The sequence below is a fragment of the Sceloporus occidentalis genome, unplaced genomic scaffold, assembly GCF_023333645.1.
Source record: "Sceloporus occidentalis isolate IW3139 unplaced genomic scaffold, rSceOcc1.0.p SCAF_149, whole genome shotgun sequence".
Classification (NCBI taxonomy): domain Eukaryota; kingdom Metazoa; phylum Chordata; class Lepidosauria; order Squamata; family Phrynosomatidae; genus Sceloporus; species Sceloporus occidentalis.
Window position 1 is genome coordinate 2,317,805 of NW_028317129.1, and position 17,913 is coordinate 2,335,717.

General features: G+C 38.6%; 1 protein-coding gene across 2 annotated transcripts in view; it reads left to right on the forward strand.

The window, feature by feature from the left end:
- LOC149280701 (testican-3-like) overlaps positions 1-17,913 on the forward strand; it is a 107,428-nt gene that overhangs the window by 49,387 nt on the left and 40,128 nt on the right. For both annotated transcript variants that reach the window (XM_089500172.1, XM_089500173.1), the window contains one exon: positions 1,853-1,967. In XM_089500172.1, the coding sequence (XP_089356298.1) occupies positions 1,853-1,967 (115 nt within the window). The remainder of the gene's footprint in view (positions 1-1,852; positions 1,968-17,913) is intronic.

Below are 17,913 nucleotides of genomic sequence, written 5' to 3' on the forward strand. Positions count from 1 at the left end.
GGAGTCCTGCGGTGGGGGTGCAAGGCCTCTGTCTCCCAGCTCTCCCACTGTATGGAACAGTATAGAGTGATGGGAGTTATGATGTACTAGAGCATAATTATATAATGAAAAATACATTGGAAATGGTACAGCATAACACCCATCACTCTCACACACTTACCAATCCGCACATATACCAATCCACACATATACCAATCCACACACATACCAATCCACACACATACCAATCCACACACATACCAATCCACACACATACCAATCCACACACACACCAATCCACAAACACACCAATCCAGACATACACCAATCCACACATATACTAATCCACACATATACCAATCCACATATATACCCAGGGCCGGCCCAAGGCAAAATGCCGCCTGGGGCGAATTTTAAAATGCCGCCCCCCCCTTATCTACCCTTTCTCTCCCTCCGTCCCTGCTGCCCCCCCCTTATCTACCCTTCCTCTCCCTCCGTCCCTACCGCCCCCCCCCATTATCTACCCTTCCTCTCCCCCCCCCTGCCGCGCCCCCCCCTTGTACTTACCTTTCAGCAGTCCTGCGGCGAGTCTCCCTGTTCGGTTTCGGTGCCGGCTTGTAATGCTGAGCGCCGGAAATCTTCCGGCACTCAGCATTACAAGCCGGCACCGAGACCGAACAGGAAGACTCGCCGCAGAGGAGAGCACGGCTTCAGTGTTGTGCGCCGGGATCTGACAACAAATCCCGGCGCACAGCAGCTGTTGACGCGCGGATCGCAAGGGAGCGATATCGGAGGTCTTTAACAGACCTCCGGCTCCCTTGAGTGATTGAGTAAAACCACTCAAGGGAGCCGGAGGTCTGTTAAAGACCTCCGATACCGCTCCCTTGTGAGCCTGATCCTCCAGTGGTGGACATTACTGTCCGTCTCTGGAGGGGTGCCGGGTGCCGGCAAGTTGACACCCCCCTGATGAGTGGCACCTGGTGCGGACCGCCCCCCCGCCCCCCGCTAGGTACGCTACTGGGTGCATGAGTAAACCATTATACTAAACAGGTGCTAATGACCATCAATTTAATAGAAGTTGAAACTCAATCATTAACTGAAACAGGAACCCGTGTAGGAGAAATAAAACTGGGTGAACAAACTCACTAAACAAGGTGAGGTTGCTAAAGACAGTTTAAAGTCATACACTATGCCAAGACTTGCCATGACGGCCACCTAACATGGGCCTGCAGCTCACTGCTGTGGTGTCCGCCCACTTTCCTGCTCCCCCTAGGTGTGGAAGGCTACCTAGAATAGACATTTCAGCACTATTGTATAGGGGGGGAAAATCTGCATTCCATAACTGGATGTAGCTCTGGTTAAGCGGTATAGAAAGTACATAAATATATTGTATATATTGTAAATGGTAAAATAAAATCTCCTGTGTTAGAAATGTAACATATTGCCTACCAGTTGCATATGTGGTTTGTGTTTAAGAGCAGTGTCTATTGTAAGGGGAAAATAAATATGGAGCCAGGAAGCTCACCGGCAGTAGAAAAATGTTTCACATCCACACACTTAATCATAGGGTCAGGGTAGGACTAGGATATGACAAGGAGGCTAATGGTTCTCCGGATTTCCTTTCTTGTACATCTACTGGCAAGAGTTCTTGGAGCCATCTACTCCAGTGTGATTGCATTAAATATGATACGCATTGATTACATATTTGAAAAATTCATGGAATTTAATTATTTAAATGCTAAATCATTACTCATCACTAGATATTAATGCAAATATATACTTTTTAGAACATATAGAACATAAACTATTAAAAACACATTTTTAACATATATGGTCATTGGTATTCTAATAACATGTTATATGTGTTTTTCAGCTTTAGATCCAGCTAAAGATCCATGTTTAAAAATGAAATGCAGTCATCATAAAGTTTGTATTGCTCACAATCAAGAGACAGCAGTGTGTGTCAGTCAAAGGAGACTTACACATAGGTATGATTTTATTTCTAATATTTTATGCAGTTAATTCTGTTTTGCCCTACATTACTGCTGATTTTGCCAATCACTTGATAGCTGTTGTAGGCTGGGGAACAGCAAATCCTTTGCTGGGTAGAAATTTGTGAAGTAATATATTGTCAATGGGGTTATTTGTATAGAATAGGAAGTTATATAGTTATAACATTTACAAAGATGGGTGCTGCTTGGCCCTAAGGAAATATAGTATGACAGCCTAGTCAAGTTTATATTGCATATTATGTAACTTGTGACCTAGGGCCTTACCATTTTTAATTGTGTACCAAACCCTGTGATGGTTTTTAATCCTTGCTCTGATAAACGTGTGGGCTAAGGGATCCCAAAGTCATTCACCTCTGTTAGGTCTTTGTTGGTGCTGGAATTTTTGCCCCACAAGGAGATATTGCTTAGATTGAAGATGATCATGAATCTTGCCATACAGCAATGCTTGTACCCACAAATAAGAACATTGTACAATTGGCTATCACCTGATGAGATGCTATTTTAATTGTGAATGTGAAGTTTTGTTGTTGTTCAATGCAGCATCCACAACTAGGTACACCAATGGCATTTTGAAAATCTCACAAAGTGTTTATTGTTTTATAATTATGTGCAAACATTACTCAAAGACCTCTGACTTCAATGTACATATTTTGCTACTTGGTAGGTACTATTGATACCTGTATGCCAAGCATGTAGAGTAGAGCTTGATAATACATTGAATGAGCAAGTAAGGATAAAGTGTTCAAATTTGGACAGTTGCCTGCCTACTTACTTCATTCTGTGGACTGAGGTGCTTTAAATGCTCACACCTGTTCTTGGTCCCAGTCTGTTGCTGCTCTATGTCTAAGAAGCTCCAGCACAGTAAATAATATCTTTGAATGGATTCTACTAAAGTGAAACAAAATAATAATATAATTATATTAATGTATTAGTTTATAGTGTTTTAGCAGAAACAAATGACATAATACACACCAAACCAGAATATACTTACACATCTGTTGAGTTTTTACTTGTTCACAGGCAAAGCCAGACCACAAAAAAGGTTCCATTGCTACACATTGATTCTGCAAAGAATTCTGACCAATTGGTTACTTAACGTTGCAAAAATACAGAAAAGATTATAAAGCGAAAAGTATAGGATAGCTATAGTAATAGGTAATACTGATTTTATCAGGTTTCTGTTCATTTAACACTTTATTAAACATTCATTTTACAATCTGTGGTTTATTTTGTGCTGTATTAAATATTTATACCTTTTCTTTTGAAGCTACTAATAAACTGCATAAAGTGCATTTTAAACAACTCTGCTTTGTGCCAAAAACGGATACCCTAACATATTGTACTTCTACATTAAAAAGAGATTTATTACACATTTACAAATGTTCTGATGCCATACAGGCATTTTGGTTCCAAGCTAGTAATCAATATCGCGGACAATGTTTTCTTTGAGAGGAATCAGGTCAGGGCTACATACCAACAGGCAAAACCAGAAGAAACTCTAACCCAGGCACCGGGTAGATTATACTTAGTTTAACATACAATAATATTATTTGATATTTAAAAAAATGGCCGTTGGTCATGACCACCACTGGATCTCACAGAAAACTAAATCTTCCTTACATTATACCCAAGTCTTTGACCCTATGTTCCTCTTGTTATAACATTTCTTCTTCTTTGAAACAAACTTCCCTCCTTTACTTTTATTGATGTATTTAATTGTTTCGTCACATGTCTCACTCTTCTTTCCTTTAAGCTATAGATATTGTGTTCCCTTGGCCTTTCACCATTTTTGTAGCCCTCCTCTGAACTTTCTTCTGTTTGGCAATATCCTTCTGAAGATAGGGTAGATGACGACAATGAAGTGATGCCACGTGTGGCTTCAGAAACTGATTAGCATGCAGGGTTATAAATTTAAGAAATTGTAAATATGTCAAAGCAGCAGAAGTGGTCGCATACTAAATACAACCAATCATTATTGCTTTGATATGTTCCTGTAATCTCAGTTTTACACAGTACAAATAAAAAGTCCATTTTAAAGATTTATGAAACAATTTCTTGAAGAAAGAATACTATGAATGTGACTATTATATTGAACACAATAGTTATCTGATAAATAAATGAAGCCTTTTCTTTGGACATAAAAAGCCCAAATCATGCAGTTTATTTTTCTCTTTCCTATGGAGAAATACCACCTGGTGTATTTATTGTAGGAAAGAAATAGCCCCATTCATTATTATGATTGGTAGTTCTGTTCAGAAGCACTTAATCATTCTTAGACCTAAAGCTAAATTGAGCCTAGTTAAGACTCTTGATTTTTATGCATGTTTTGTGATGCTAATCTGTCCTTTTGGAATGGTTTCAATATTTTAATGGTAGTAACAAATATGGTAATGCATTTATACAAATGTGTAGTGTTTTTTTGGAGTGGAGTTAAAACACTCTTTCCTTTGTTGGAATTGATTAACCATTTTACATAACAACAATGGTATTGTGTGAAATACAGATCACATAACACATTAAGCATTAGGGACAAATTTCTTTGAATCTCAGTTTTGAATCTACATTTAGAGCGATCAACTGGAGTAAAATTTGTTAATGGCAACTTTTCACCAAAATCTAAGAATATGACACAATAAATGAGATCAGATGGTATTATTATTTAATATTGAATTAATGATGTATTAATAACAATTTGAAACTCTGAAATGTGGTGAATTTATAGCATGATATCAGAGAAGATGAACAGTACTTGGAAAAATTATTTAATACACATTGATAAAATGTCACGTATAATAAGACAATCATTAAAATCAGCAAATAAATTATTTATCCGCCAATATGGGTCTCTTCCTATGTATGGCATCTATAATGGGCTAATACCTAACTTGCAATTTTCCACTTGATACAGAGTGCCACACTTGATACCTCTCTGAATTCTCCAAGTGAGTCTATATATGTCTCACACACAAATATTCTTGTAAAACTTCCATAGTAAAGTCCACTTCGACCAACACGGACATGTTTTGTCTCCTAAATCAGACATTATCAAAGGCTATGGGGATACACATTGTAAAGCTTTATATCACATGTGATATAAGTCTTCCCTGTTAACCATTCTAATAATCATTAAAGAAATAATCACCTATGTATAATTACATACGCACACTTTATTTTGGAATATTTGCTTATTATTTTTTTATTAAACAAATGTCTCATATAACTTTCACTGTTAAAGTTGACCCACTCCTAACATACTGGTCCACAATGCAGTGAACACATAATTGGTGCGATGGGAGCTTTGTCATAACATTGAGACTAATACAATATTATTACCAACAATCTGTATACTCTTTGGGAAGTGTTGGCATCTCAAAGAGACCTTCCAGTATTCTACATTGGGGTTGAATAACCAGTGTAATTTTTTCCTTTTTTCACTCTGGCCAATCAGCATTTTCAAGGGTAAGGGGCAAGCAGTAGATGTGTAAGTGTGCTGATGCATTTGTAACATGTCAGTAGCAATGATGGACTAATGAGAGTTGGAGTGTGAGACAGTCAGTGATCGTGACAGTTAGCAGAGGCTGAAATTGATGCTCAATCATTGCTCATATACCATACTGCAAGTTATAGTGTAGAGCATAAAATGTACTTGGGTGGGTGGATTGGAGCTGTAGTGTACTGTTAGTTCATTATTAATATGCAGGGACTGCAGCAAACATTTTTTCCCCATTTATTATTCACCTCTAGTTTGTGGACAAAACAAAATAATAACTCATTAATCCTTTAAGGACAGAGCTGTTTTTTTAATTTTTTGTACCCTTGTGACAGTTGCTGTTGTAACATTTCTGATGTGATTTTGTTTAATTGTAATTTTCTTCTCTCTCATTTACTCATATACGGAACCCACACAAGCGGTATAATGTGGTTTTTTTCAGGATAAGAAGGGCTTTCTAACATTGTTTTGATCATATCATACAATTTACTATAAAAAATATAAAATGAAAGAACCTGCTAAATAGATACTTATATTTGTCCTGAGTTTTTATGTTTTTTGTTTGTTTTTTTTGTTTGTTTGTTTTTGCTTTGTTGCAAGTTATAGGGCAATAAGTACAAGTAGTATATTGCTATCTCAAAACCATTTTTTAATATAATTTTGTTTTCAAATACTGGCCCATGTCCTATTTTGGACATCTTTGAAGCCGGTCAGTTTAATTTACCCCTATCAAAATATATACAGTGTCTCACAAATGCACCTCGGCACTCTGCGTCAATAGCCAGGGCATGGTGAGGAGGGAGCACTAAAGCAGAGGCCTGGAGTGACAGACCTCACGCTTCCACCACAGGATGGAAGATAAAAGATGATGGATGATGGAAGATGAGAAAAGTAAGAGATAGGGAGGTGTAGGGGCTGTGTATATGTGTGTGTTTGTAAGCTGGTGTGTGTAACGGCAGTGTGTGTGTGTAAGGGCAGTGTGTGTGTATGGGCAGTGTGTGTATACGGGCAGTGTATATGTAAGAGCAGTATATGCATAACAGCAGTGTAGGTATTTGTGTGTTTGTAAGCTGGTATGTGTGTATGTGTGTGTAAAGGCAGAGGAGTGTGAGGGAAGTGTATGTGCATATGTGTGTTTATGGGCATGTGTGTGTAAAGGCAGTGTGTATGGGCAGGTGTGAGTAAGGGCAGTGTATGTGTGTATATATGTGTGTGTTTGTAAGCTGGTATGTGTGTATGGGCAGAGTAGGTATTTGTATGTATGTAAGCTGGTGTGTGTGTATATGTGTGTAAAGGCAGTCATGTGTAAGGGCAGTGTATGTATATATGTGTATTAATGGGCAGTCGTGTGTAAGGGCAGTGTATGTGTCTTTATGGGCAGTCGTGTGTAAGGGCAGTGTGTGCGTATATGCGTGTTAATGGGCAGGTATGTGTTTAGGCAATATGTATGTGTGTTTATGGACAGGTGTGTGTAAAGGCAGTGTGTAAGGGCAGTGTAAATAAAAAACATCAGTAAAACAAATAGCTGGGGGCACAATTTTCCATTTTTGCCTTGGGCGCAAAAGGAGCTAGCTACGGCCCTGCCTCTCCCTATATAACCAGCATTCTGCTAGCATTTCCTGCTGCTCTATTGCATGCTCTACCTATCTTTACTTTGAAATAATTACCCCTGAATCCCTTTCCTCAAATGTTGTGATTAGGACTGTATCAAATAATCTATACTTTTATGCTCTTGATGCATTATTTTGTACTTATCCACATTAAATGTCAATTGACACAGCTCTGACAATTTTTTTTAGTTTACCTGTTACAAATCTTTGTGTCATCAGCAAAAAGCCACATAGATATATTAGAGCATATACTACATACAAATAAATATTTTTTCATTTTAAAAATGTTACCAGACCATGATTATTGTGTTTTCAGATTGTATATGGGAACAATCCCTTATGAAAAAATTACTGCAGTTTTTCTGAAGTAATACTGCTGTTTTTTGGACATGAAAAAACTGCAATACTGCACTTTTACTTCAGTATTACTGCACATTTACTGCAGTTGTACTGCATTGGTACTTCACTGTACTGCAGTTGTACTGCAGTTATTTTTGTACGGAAGTACAAATGCAATAAAGCTGCGGTACATTGAAGTACAACTGTAGGTTTGCAATATAAAAAAAAAAGTGCAGTAAATGTGCAGTAAAACTGCAGTACAGTGAAGTACAAATGCAGTACAACTGCAGTAAATGTGCAGTAATACTGCACTAAAAGTGCAGTATTGCAGTTTTTTCATGTCCAAAAAACAGCAGTATTACTTCAGAAAAACAGCAGTAATTTTTCGTAAGGGAAGTAAGACATGTAGGATATTGACACAGAAAGGTTCCTCTCCTTTTATACACACTTGCATTCCTTAAAGAGGTTTTACTGTTTTTGGAGATTTCTTTTTATTTACTTGGGGGGTAAGATGTTCTTATCCTTTTGAATAAATAATCTTAGCTGTATTATTTATGATATGTTCTAGATAAGGATCTGCTTTCACAATATCCCAATGACTGTTTAAATTATATTACATTTTCCTATATGAGGTAGAAAAAGAGGTAATAAAAAGAAGATCTTCATTAAAATTATTTTTTCACACTCAGTTTCTTAGATTACAAAATATCCCTTCTATTTATTTAACCTTTTTATATACTTTATTGATAAGTTCTCATTGTAACCATTGTTCACAGAACTGATGTTTTTGATAAATAGCGATCTGTTATTAATATAAGTTGGTTGTGGCACACATATGCATTATACTGTAGTACACACATTTTAACACAATAAAATCAATGATTTAATAAATATGTATATTGCAAACAGCATATCTAAAATGTGGTAAATGCTATAAAATATACAAGAAATTAAATATAGTTTTTTTTAGTTCACATAAAAAGTCGCTTGCTGAGAGCAGTAATTGAATTTGAATTGAATGTTTTAAACAACCTAATTTTCTCAGGGTTTTTAAAGAATTAGTCTTTAACATAAATACAAGGTGGTCTGCATGTACAAATGAATAGGAAATCTGAGAGAGTTATACTCTAATGAAAGCATTAAGCTGCAGGGGACAAGAAAAACAAATTATACTTTCTTAATTATATAAGGCAACAGTTCATTGTGGGTTCTCTGCTGTATAAATGTTTCTACAACACATCACACTAAAATGTATATTATTATCTTCCTTTAAGCAGACATATCATGTTTCTAGACTTGTACACTAAAGCCCATGCCGCTAGTCGTGATTATTTTGTGGGGGTTGTAGCTTACAATAAAGTTTACAAACTTGTTTTTTTCTGAGTAACCTAATAACCATCATTGACAATAAAAACAGCATAGCGATTTTTCTGAGATAATTAAAAAAAAAGCTAAAGCGTTTCATTTTCTTCTGTAACTGAGCCATTACTTTTTGAACCTACTGCCTGGGAAGTAGTCTTTGAGGAGTCAGTGGCAGTGCATAGATATCATGTATAAAAGTAGTTCCCAACCCAGACATCAAGGCACACTAACATGACAGGATTTAGTTATGTCTATATTCTATTCTAGTAACCAGATTAAAAAAACCTAGACTTCATTGAGAAATGGGTTGGGAACCACTGATCTAGAGGACCATGATACTTTCTGAATTCTTCACACTAGTAACTAGACATCTCCAACTGGGCCAAAAACAAACTGAAACTGGCCCATTCTATTTTGGCCAATGAATTACAATCCCTGCCCATTCGGTTTGGCTCAAAATTCGGGAGCATTTTTAATTCGGGAAAAAAAATGTATTGCCCAGTGCCCACATTAACTCACTCTCTCAAAGTCTCATTCTCTTTCACACCCTAAATGCTTCCCACATCTCTGCCGACCACTTCCGCTTCTGCCATCCACTATCACATCTTCTATCTTCTCTCTCTCTCTCTCTCTCTCTCTATCTCTCTCTTTAGAGTATGAGCGAGAGTACACAAGAATAAGAATGTGAGAGCGTGATTGCGAGTGTGAATGAATATGTAGGATGAAAAATTCTGAGCTTTTTCCTTCGTTCTTACCTGATTTGTGAAGGGTCTGGCCTCTTTTTTGTGGCTACTAAGAGCCTTAACTGGTTCATGCTGTTTCCCCCATAAGAAATGGAATACGTAAATTCATGATAGAGATTTAAAGGAACAGTATAATGTCTTAACAGCCTACCAAAATAATGCATAGTAAAGTACTTTTAGTATGCATTCTTTAAATATTAAGAAAAAAGACACAATAAAGCCCTTACCTGAGGAAGAAGCTACAGCTTTCCTCCTCCACCTTCTTCTGACGATTATTTCCTGAAGCAGTGGAGGGAATGTGCTCCCATCAAAATCAACATGAATGCTTTTTGCATGCGCATAGGGGGATTACATTAGACCTCAATCCAGGGCATTTGCTGAGCCAGGGATATCATGTGTATCCTCCATGCATAGCTGGGGACAAGAAAGGGATAAATGCATACGAGGCATAAGATGGTTGTAGTCTTCCTTTAACTGTTCTACCCAGTCTTAGGTAAAATAAGTATACAATGTAGCATGTACCCTGTAACATGCCTAGGGGTGTACTTTTGGATTAATTTAACTAGAACTCCCTACCACCACCCTTTTTAGTTCTGTATTGTGACTTTATTTGAAGCCCACCCAACTTTCACCGTCAACCTGACTGTACATTATTGTTTGTTACGAGTACATGCATTTATAGTTCACCATATTTAAAGTACAACATTATTTTATATAAATGTGTGTGTGTGTGTTTTATGTTTTTGTGATTTTAATTATTCCCTCAGTAAGGCTTCCTATTACTGCTTATGCAAATAGACTGAAAAGGTATTATCTGGGATGAACCGAGCATTTTTTTCTGTGGATACACTAACAAGTTAAACAATATATCATATGGTTACTTCATAAATATTTGTTCATAGTCACATATTTTTTTGTATATGCATCTCTGCCCGGTGGGCCTCTGGCCATGCATTCCAGGTGCATACTCACCAGATTTACTGCTGCGGTGGCATATTGGGTGCTGTAGGGTGTTGCCACTGGCTGGAAATGCCCAGCTGTACACTGTTTGAGTATAAAAACATAATGTATGGCTGCACATATCCAGACAGCAACCATATTTATGTAATTTGGCTGCTTAGTCCAGCCCTGTATATATGTATATTCCACATAACTGATTTCAATTACATTCATTTCAGGTGTAATATGTTATATAATTGTATTAGTATTAATTACTTTTCAAATAGCTATTATTGAGTTTTCATTACTTAAAATAAACTCACCATTAAGGTGGATAAAACTGGTCATAATGTAGCCTATATGCATTTTACACAGTATATTTAAAAACAACAAGATGGAGGGTCACTTAAGCTAGAGCTATCCATACCCCGATGTATGTAAGCCTTGTAAAAGATATCAAAAACTGACCCAACTTACATTATTGGTTATTAGGAGAATTACAGTTCACCATATTTAATTTACAGCATTGTTTGCTGTAGATACATATTTGTTTTGTGTATTGTGTGTATGAATGTTTTATATCCTTTGTATTATTATTCTATTAGTAAGGCATACTATTACTACTTTTGCTAATATGTTAAAAAAAATGGTGCTCCCTAGTTCTTCTAAATTTAAATGTCATCATCCTAAAAAAAAAATTCTAATTCTCAGCACATCAATATCACAAACACACAGCCACACATTTCTTATATTGTATAAAATATGTTTAGTTTTTTAGTTGCACTATACATTCTCTCTTACAAACATGACATGTACTTTTTATTAGAATGCTCACATCCATATCAAGAACATTTTCATATTATATGAAATAAAGTACTGCTACAATCTCCATATTATTGTAATGCACAGATGGCAAAAGTATAAAATGATTGATAGTTCTGTTTTTCCAATACATATTGTCTTAGTTAATATTTTTTTAATATGATTCATAATTTATATTACAATGAAAATCATAACTTGTTTAACCCCTTGATGACAATTGCCGGTCCGGGCACGTCACGGAAATTCAAGTCGATAACGACAAATGACGTGCCAGGACCGGCACGTCTTTAAACGGGTGCAGAAAGCGATCTATTTTCGCTTTCTGCACCGAAACGGCGTTGCTGTAATGCCTCGACCTCGAGGCATTCAGCAACGCCATTATCGGCACAAAGGGGCCATCTCTGGCCCCTCCCCGGGGCATCAACATCCGCCATACTTTGTATGGCGGAGGACGCCCGTTTTAAAAGCGTTTAGGAGGCGATCAACGAGGTCCCAATTAACACGGGGGGAAGGATGGCCACACATCTAATTTCCAATTAGAAAAATGCACACGTACCAAATGTGGCCTTTTAGTTCCCCCCAAAAATGACAAACCCATGCATGTGGGGTATCACTGTACTCAGGAGATGTTGCTGAACACATATTGGGGTGTCGTGTGACAGCGGCATATACCAGGAGCTGTAAATTCATACATAAAGTAGGTGTGTGTGGGAAAAATACACACACAAAAATACTACTGCAAACTTTGAAAAAATGCTGGTGGTAAAATGTGTGCATGCAAAGAGTTAAAATACCAGCATTTAAAATACCCTGGGGTGTCTAGTTTTCAAAAATATATGTTTTTGTTGGGCACACTGAAATGGCCCAGCTCAAAGATGTACCAAATAGGGGATGGGCAGTGGATCCCCAAATGCCAAAGTTCAACATTGAAAAATGTGCATGCCCCAAATGTGGCCCTTTTGCCCCCAAACAGCCAGGCAAAATCATTCATGTGGGGTATCACTGCGCTCAGGAGATGTTGCTGAACACATATTGGGGTGTTTTGTGATAGTGACATATACGAGAAATTTTTAATTCATACCTGAAGTAAAATGTGTGTGACAAAACAAATGCAAAAAAATGACTACCACAAAGTTTGACAAAGACTGGTGGTAGATATGGTGCATGGAAAGAGTTAAAATACTAGCATTTTAAATACCCTGGGGTGTCTAGTTTTCAAAAATATATGGCTTTATTGGGCACACTGAAATGGCCCGGCTCAAAGATGTACCAAATAGGGCATGGGCAGTGGATCCCCAAATGTGTTGTATGATAGTGACATATACCAGAACCTGTTTATTCATACCTAAAGTAAAATGTGTGTGAAAAAACAAATGCAAAAAAATTACTACCATAAAGTTTGACAAAGGCTGATGGTAGAATAAGTGCTTGGAAAGGGTTAAAATACTAGCATTTGGAATACCCTGGGCTGTCTAGTTTTCAAAAAGATATGATTTGATGGGGTAAATTGCATTGGCCGGCTTCAAAGATGCCCGAAATGGCACATGGGGGGAAGAATTACCAGATTTGGAAAAAATGGCTTTGAAATAGCAAAACGCTACCTGTACTTATTGCTCCATAACGTGCAGAAAAATGCAAAAAAACATAAAAACATTGGGTATTTTTAAACTCAGGACAAATAGTAGAATCTATTTAGCAGGTTTTTTTATTACCTTTTATAGATGAGTAAAAGATTTTTCAACTAAAAGTTAGAAACAGTCATTTTTTTCCAAATTTTTCACCATATTTTATACTTTTTTTAATAGCAAATAATATGATACAATCAAAACAATGTCATCTAAAGAAAGCCCTTCTTGTCCTGAAAAAAACAATATCTAATGTGTGTGGGTTCAGTAAACGGAAAAGAAGAAAATTACAGCTAAACACGAGCAGCGCAGAAATGTTAAAACGGCCATTGTCACGAAGGGTACAAAAAGTAAAATAAGCCTTTGTCACGAAGGGGTTAATCTTTAACAAATATTTTTTGTTGGCATACTGCTGTGTATATCATTTTCTTGGTTTTCATTTACCTGGAAAATCTCTGAGGGTTTTCAGAAAACTATAATCTCCGTGATTTAATTATATTATCACGTGAATTTGAAGTAATGAGCATCATACTACCTAATGATTTACCTTCTCTCTAAGAAAGAAAGAATATAATAATTGTTATATTTATGATGTGACCAGTTAAAATGTGCTTGCATTTACAAAGCAATCTGATCAGATTCGATGAATAATAAAGTCTAATAAAGTATGTCAAGCTAATACAGTATTATGGAAAATGTATTTGCAATAAACAGATGTATTTAGATTCCGTAAATAAAACAATTTAAGGTTAATTGTTGGCGGATCTGCATCTGAACAGGTATGCAAGATGATTTATAACACAAAACAGGCTGGCCAGTTTGAGACTGAGATAAAAGGTAAAAGGCTACTATAGAAGTCGGTGATAACTACAGTTAATGAACTTTTGGAGAGAGTTCATAGGAGGGCTACCAAAATGGTGAATGGTTTGAAGGATAAAAATTATCAGCAAAGACTAAGGCAACTCAACACATACAGTATAGCACGAGGAAAGAGGAGATGTGATACAAATATTTAAATACTACAAAGTACAAAATTGACATGACTCGGGCACTATCTATAACATACAGCTGAATACATAAATAAAACACGTGAGACATGATGTCGTTGGAAAAAGTGTAAGGCCACAGCGCTTTATTACTGTGACAAATGCAAGAAATAAAAGAAGATATGAGATAGGTTATGCATACATCACATTTTAAAACCCAATAACATTTTGTAGGGATATCCCGCCAAATACCATGCGGAGACCGCTGGGTCGGAACACCCTACCCTTTAAAGTTCCCCCAGGGACTGAACCCGTGGAGAAACTGAAATACACATAACTGGTGGTATAACAACCAATAAAACACAGCATACCTATCTCAAAACATCCGCCATAACTAAAAATAAAATTAAGAAAGACAATTAAAACAGGGGAGGGAGGGCGGGGATTCACTGCTTTAAGCGCTGGTCAAAGTATCTGACCAGTGGCGGGAAAAAGGGGTCACCCAAATAGACAGCCAAAAAACCCCACCGAACCAGCCGAGGAACCCCATAGGGTGTCCTTTATCTGACCCCCTAAGACCTGGCAACAAGCTTTCTGTTAGTCTAGGCCCAGTCATGCAGCCCTTCCTCCTAGTATCCAGGGCTTGACTTTTATTTCAAAGGAGGGAAAATGTTAGAAGAAGAGGTCCTAGTCTTAAACTAGATGGTCAGAGGTTTAGATTTAATGTAAGGAAGTTTTACATTACGGAGATGGTTATAGATAAATAGAACAGTCTCCCATCAGAAGTGTTAGAAGTTAATACAGTGAGGGAATTTAAACATGAGTGTCTAACATTATACTGAATATAAGACAAGACCAAGGACTGATTAGGACTAGAGTCTTACATAACAAAGATTGGACAAATAGTCTTATCTGCTTCAAATACTATGTTTCTATGAATAAATCTCATCTCAAGCAGGTACTTATCAGCTTTGTCTTAGGAAGAGTAAAGCTGTGGAATTCACTGTAGTTTGTTTTGTATCAAGTGCATAGACACAGAAGGTTCTTTTAGGAAAGATATGTTTTAAATAGAAAACTAATAAAACTTGTAATATCTTGTTCTTTGATGGTGAATAATTCACAAAAAAATACATAGGGAAACATCATTATGTTTTTGTCTACGTTTTTTTCTGTTTATTGTGTTAACATGTGTATGTGTTCGCGTGAGTGTGATCGCATTAGTGTTTGTTACTTTACTGTATGTATCTGTTATAGTGTAAGTATTAGCATGTGTGTGTGCATGTTACTGTGTGATGTTAGAGTGTGGTGGATGAGTGTATGTCACCAATAGGTTTGTATATTAGTGTGTGTAAGTATTTAGTAGACTTGGGCACCAGGGGGCTCTTCGTGTTCGTCTTCGTGCTCGTCTTCGGGGAAAAAAAAATCTTCGTATTCCGCGAATATTCGCCCGTTCCTGTCTTCTCTTCGGGCGAATATTCGCGGACATTCTTCGTGCTCGTTTAATCTTCGTTTTCCTCCTGGTTGCCTAGCAGGGGTTAATACGGGGTTAATAACACATCACAGCAGCAGCAGCTGCCGTGAAGGTACGTGTGTGCAGCTCTATTGGTCGTTTCGGCAGGGGGCTGGTCTGGCATCAACGAGTGAATTGCAGAACTGCAGAATGCACTTCATTCGTTGATGGCAGGCGAGCCCCCTGCCGAAACGACCAATAGAGTTGCACACACATACCGAGGTGTACTGTCCATAGATGTTTAATAAAAGAATAGGGAATATTTTACATTTTTAAATTGATTTTGGACCACTTTACATGCCTAACATTTGCTACCTATTTACAATGGCATACTTTGCAACAACCCAACTTACTTATTGGACAGGACTGGAAAATAGCAGGACTGTCCACCAAAATCTTGGGTGTGTTGGCAGGTATGCTGATGGAAAAATGTTGGACAAGAACTAAAAAATAGCTTAGGGTTAATGTACGGTTATGTTTAAGATTAGTAGCAGTGCACTGGTTTGGTTAAAGATGGATTATGTCTAAATAATAATAATTTAATTTTAATGTTTTTTTTTAAAAAAAAATAGGGGTTTATTTAAATGTATTTTAAAGTTAGATTTATTATTTAGTACTTGATTATATTTATTAAATGTTTATAGTAGCGTTACCTACCGAGCTATAACTACCTATGTGTATTTGCATTTTGCATACCTAGTTTAGCTAAATTAGATGGGACAGGACTGGAAAAAAGCAGGACTGTCCCTGAAAAAGTTGGGTCTGTTGGCAGGTATGTGGATGGAAAAATGTTATAGGGTGAAGTGTGAGTTATAGTGTTAATGTAATGCTATTAGTGAGTGAAGGCCAGGGCAAATAACAAGGAAAAGGTCCTTGTGTTTTGTGCATTGTAAGTGTGTGTGTATGTGTGTTATGTGTGATGTCACTGTGTGTTATATGTGTTATATGTGTTATTGTGTGTGTTATGTTTGGTTGGTTGTGTATCAGAAGGAAAGTAATGAAATGGAAAAGGAAATGGGAAAGGCAAATGAGTGGGCAATTGGCGACCCGCTCACCTGTTTCACCCCAGGGCAAAGCACCCAAACACTGTCAGTCTTAGACGTTTGGCAGCAGACTTCCAGAGCTCAGACACAAGGCCCTAGCGTAAGCTGGCCACTCCGGCGGAGGTAGCAGGCGTTGCCACACCGCAGACAGAGGCAGCCAGGGGGGAGAAACTGCCCTTACAATTAGGGACATTTTGGGCATGACTCTAGCCAGGAAGCGAACTGGCAGAGAAGAGATGCTGGCACCACCACCAGCAGCAGCATTGAAAAGGCGAATGAGTGGGCAATTGGCGACCCACTCACCTGTTTCACCCCAGGGCAAAGCACCCAAACACTGTCAGTCTTAGACGTTTGGCAGCAGACTTCCAGAGCTCAGACACAAGGCCCTAGCGTAAGCTGGCCACTCCGGCGGAGGTAGCAGGCGTTGCCACACCGCAGACAGAGGCAGCCAGGGGGGAGAAACTGCCCTTACAATTAGGGACATTTTGGGCATGACTCTAGCCAGGAAGCGAACTGGCAGAGAAGAGATGCTGGCACCACCACCACCACCACCACCACCAGCAGCATTGAAAAATTGGAAAGGCGAATGAGAGGGCAATTGGCGACCCGCTCACCTGTTTCACCCCAGGGCAAAGCACCCAAACACTGTCAGTCTTAGACGTTTGGCAGCAGACTTCCAGAGCTCAGACACAAGGCCCTAGCGTAAGCTGGCCACTCCGGCGGAGGTAGCAGGCGTTGCCACACCGCAGACAGAGGCAGCCAGGGGGGAGAAACTGCCCTTACAATTAGGGACATTTGAGGCATGACACTAGCCAGGAAGCGAACTGGCAGAGAAGAGATGCTGGCACCACCACCAGCAGCAGCATTGAAAAGGCGAATGAGTGGGCAATTGGCGACCCACTCACCTGTTTCACCCCAGGGCAAAGCACCCAAACACTGTCAGTCTTAGACGTTTGGCAGCAGACTTCCAGAGCTCAGACACAAGGCCCTAGCGTAAGCTGGCCACTCCGGCGGAGGTAGCAGGCGTTGCCACACCGCAAACAGACGCAGCCAGAGGGGAGAAACTGCCCTTACCACTAGGGACATTTTGGGCATGACTCTAGCCAGGAAGCGAACTGGCAGAGAAGAGATGCTGGCACCACCACCACCACCAGCAGCAGCATTGAAAAATGGGAAAGGCGAATGAGTGGGCAATTGGCGACCCACTCACCTGTTTCACCCCAGGGCAAAGCACCCAAACACTGTCAGTCTTAGACGTTTGGCAGCAGACTTCCAGAGCTCAGACACTAGGCCCTAGCGTAAGCTGGCCACTCCGGCGGAGGTAGCAGGCGTTGCCACACCGCAGACAGAGGCAGCCAGGGGGGAGAAACTGCCCTTACCATTAGGGACATTTGATTCATGACACTAGCCAGGAAGCGAACTGGCATCGAAGAGACACTGGCACCACCACCAG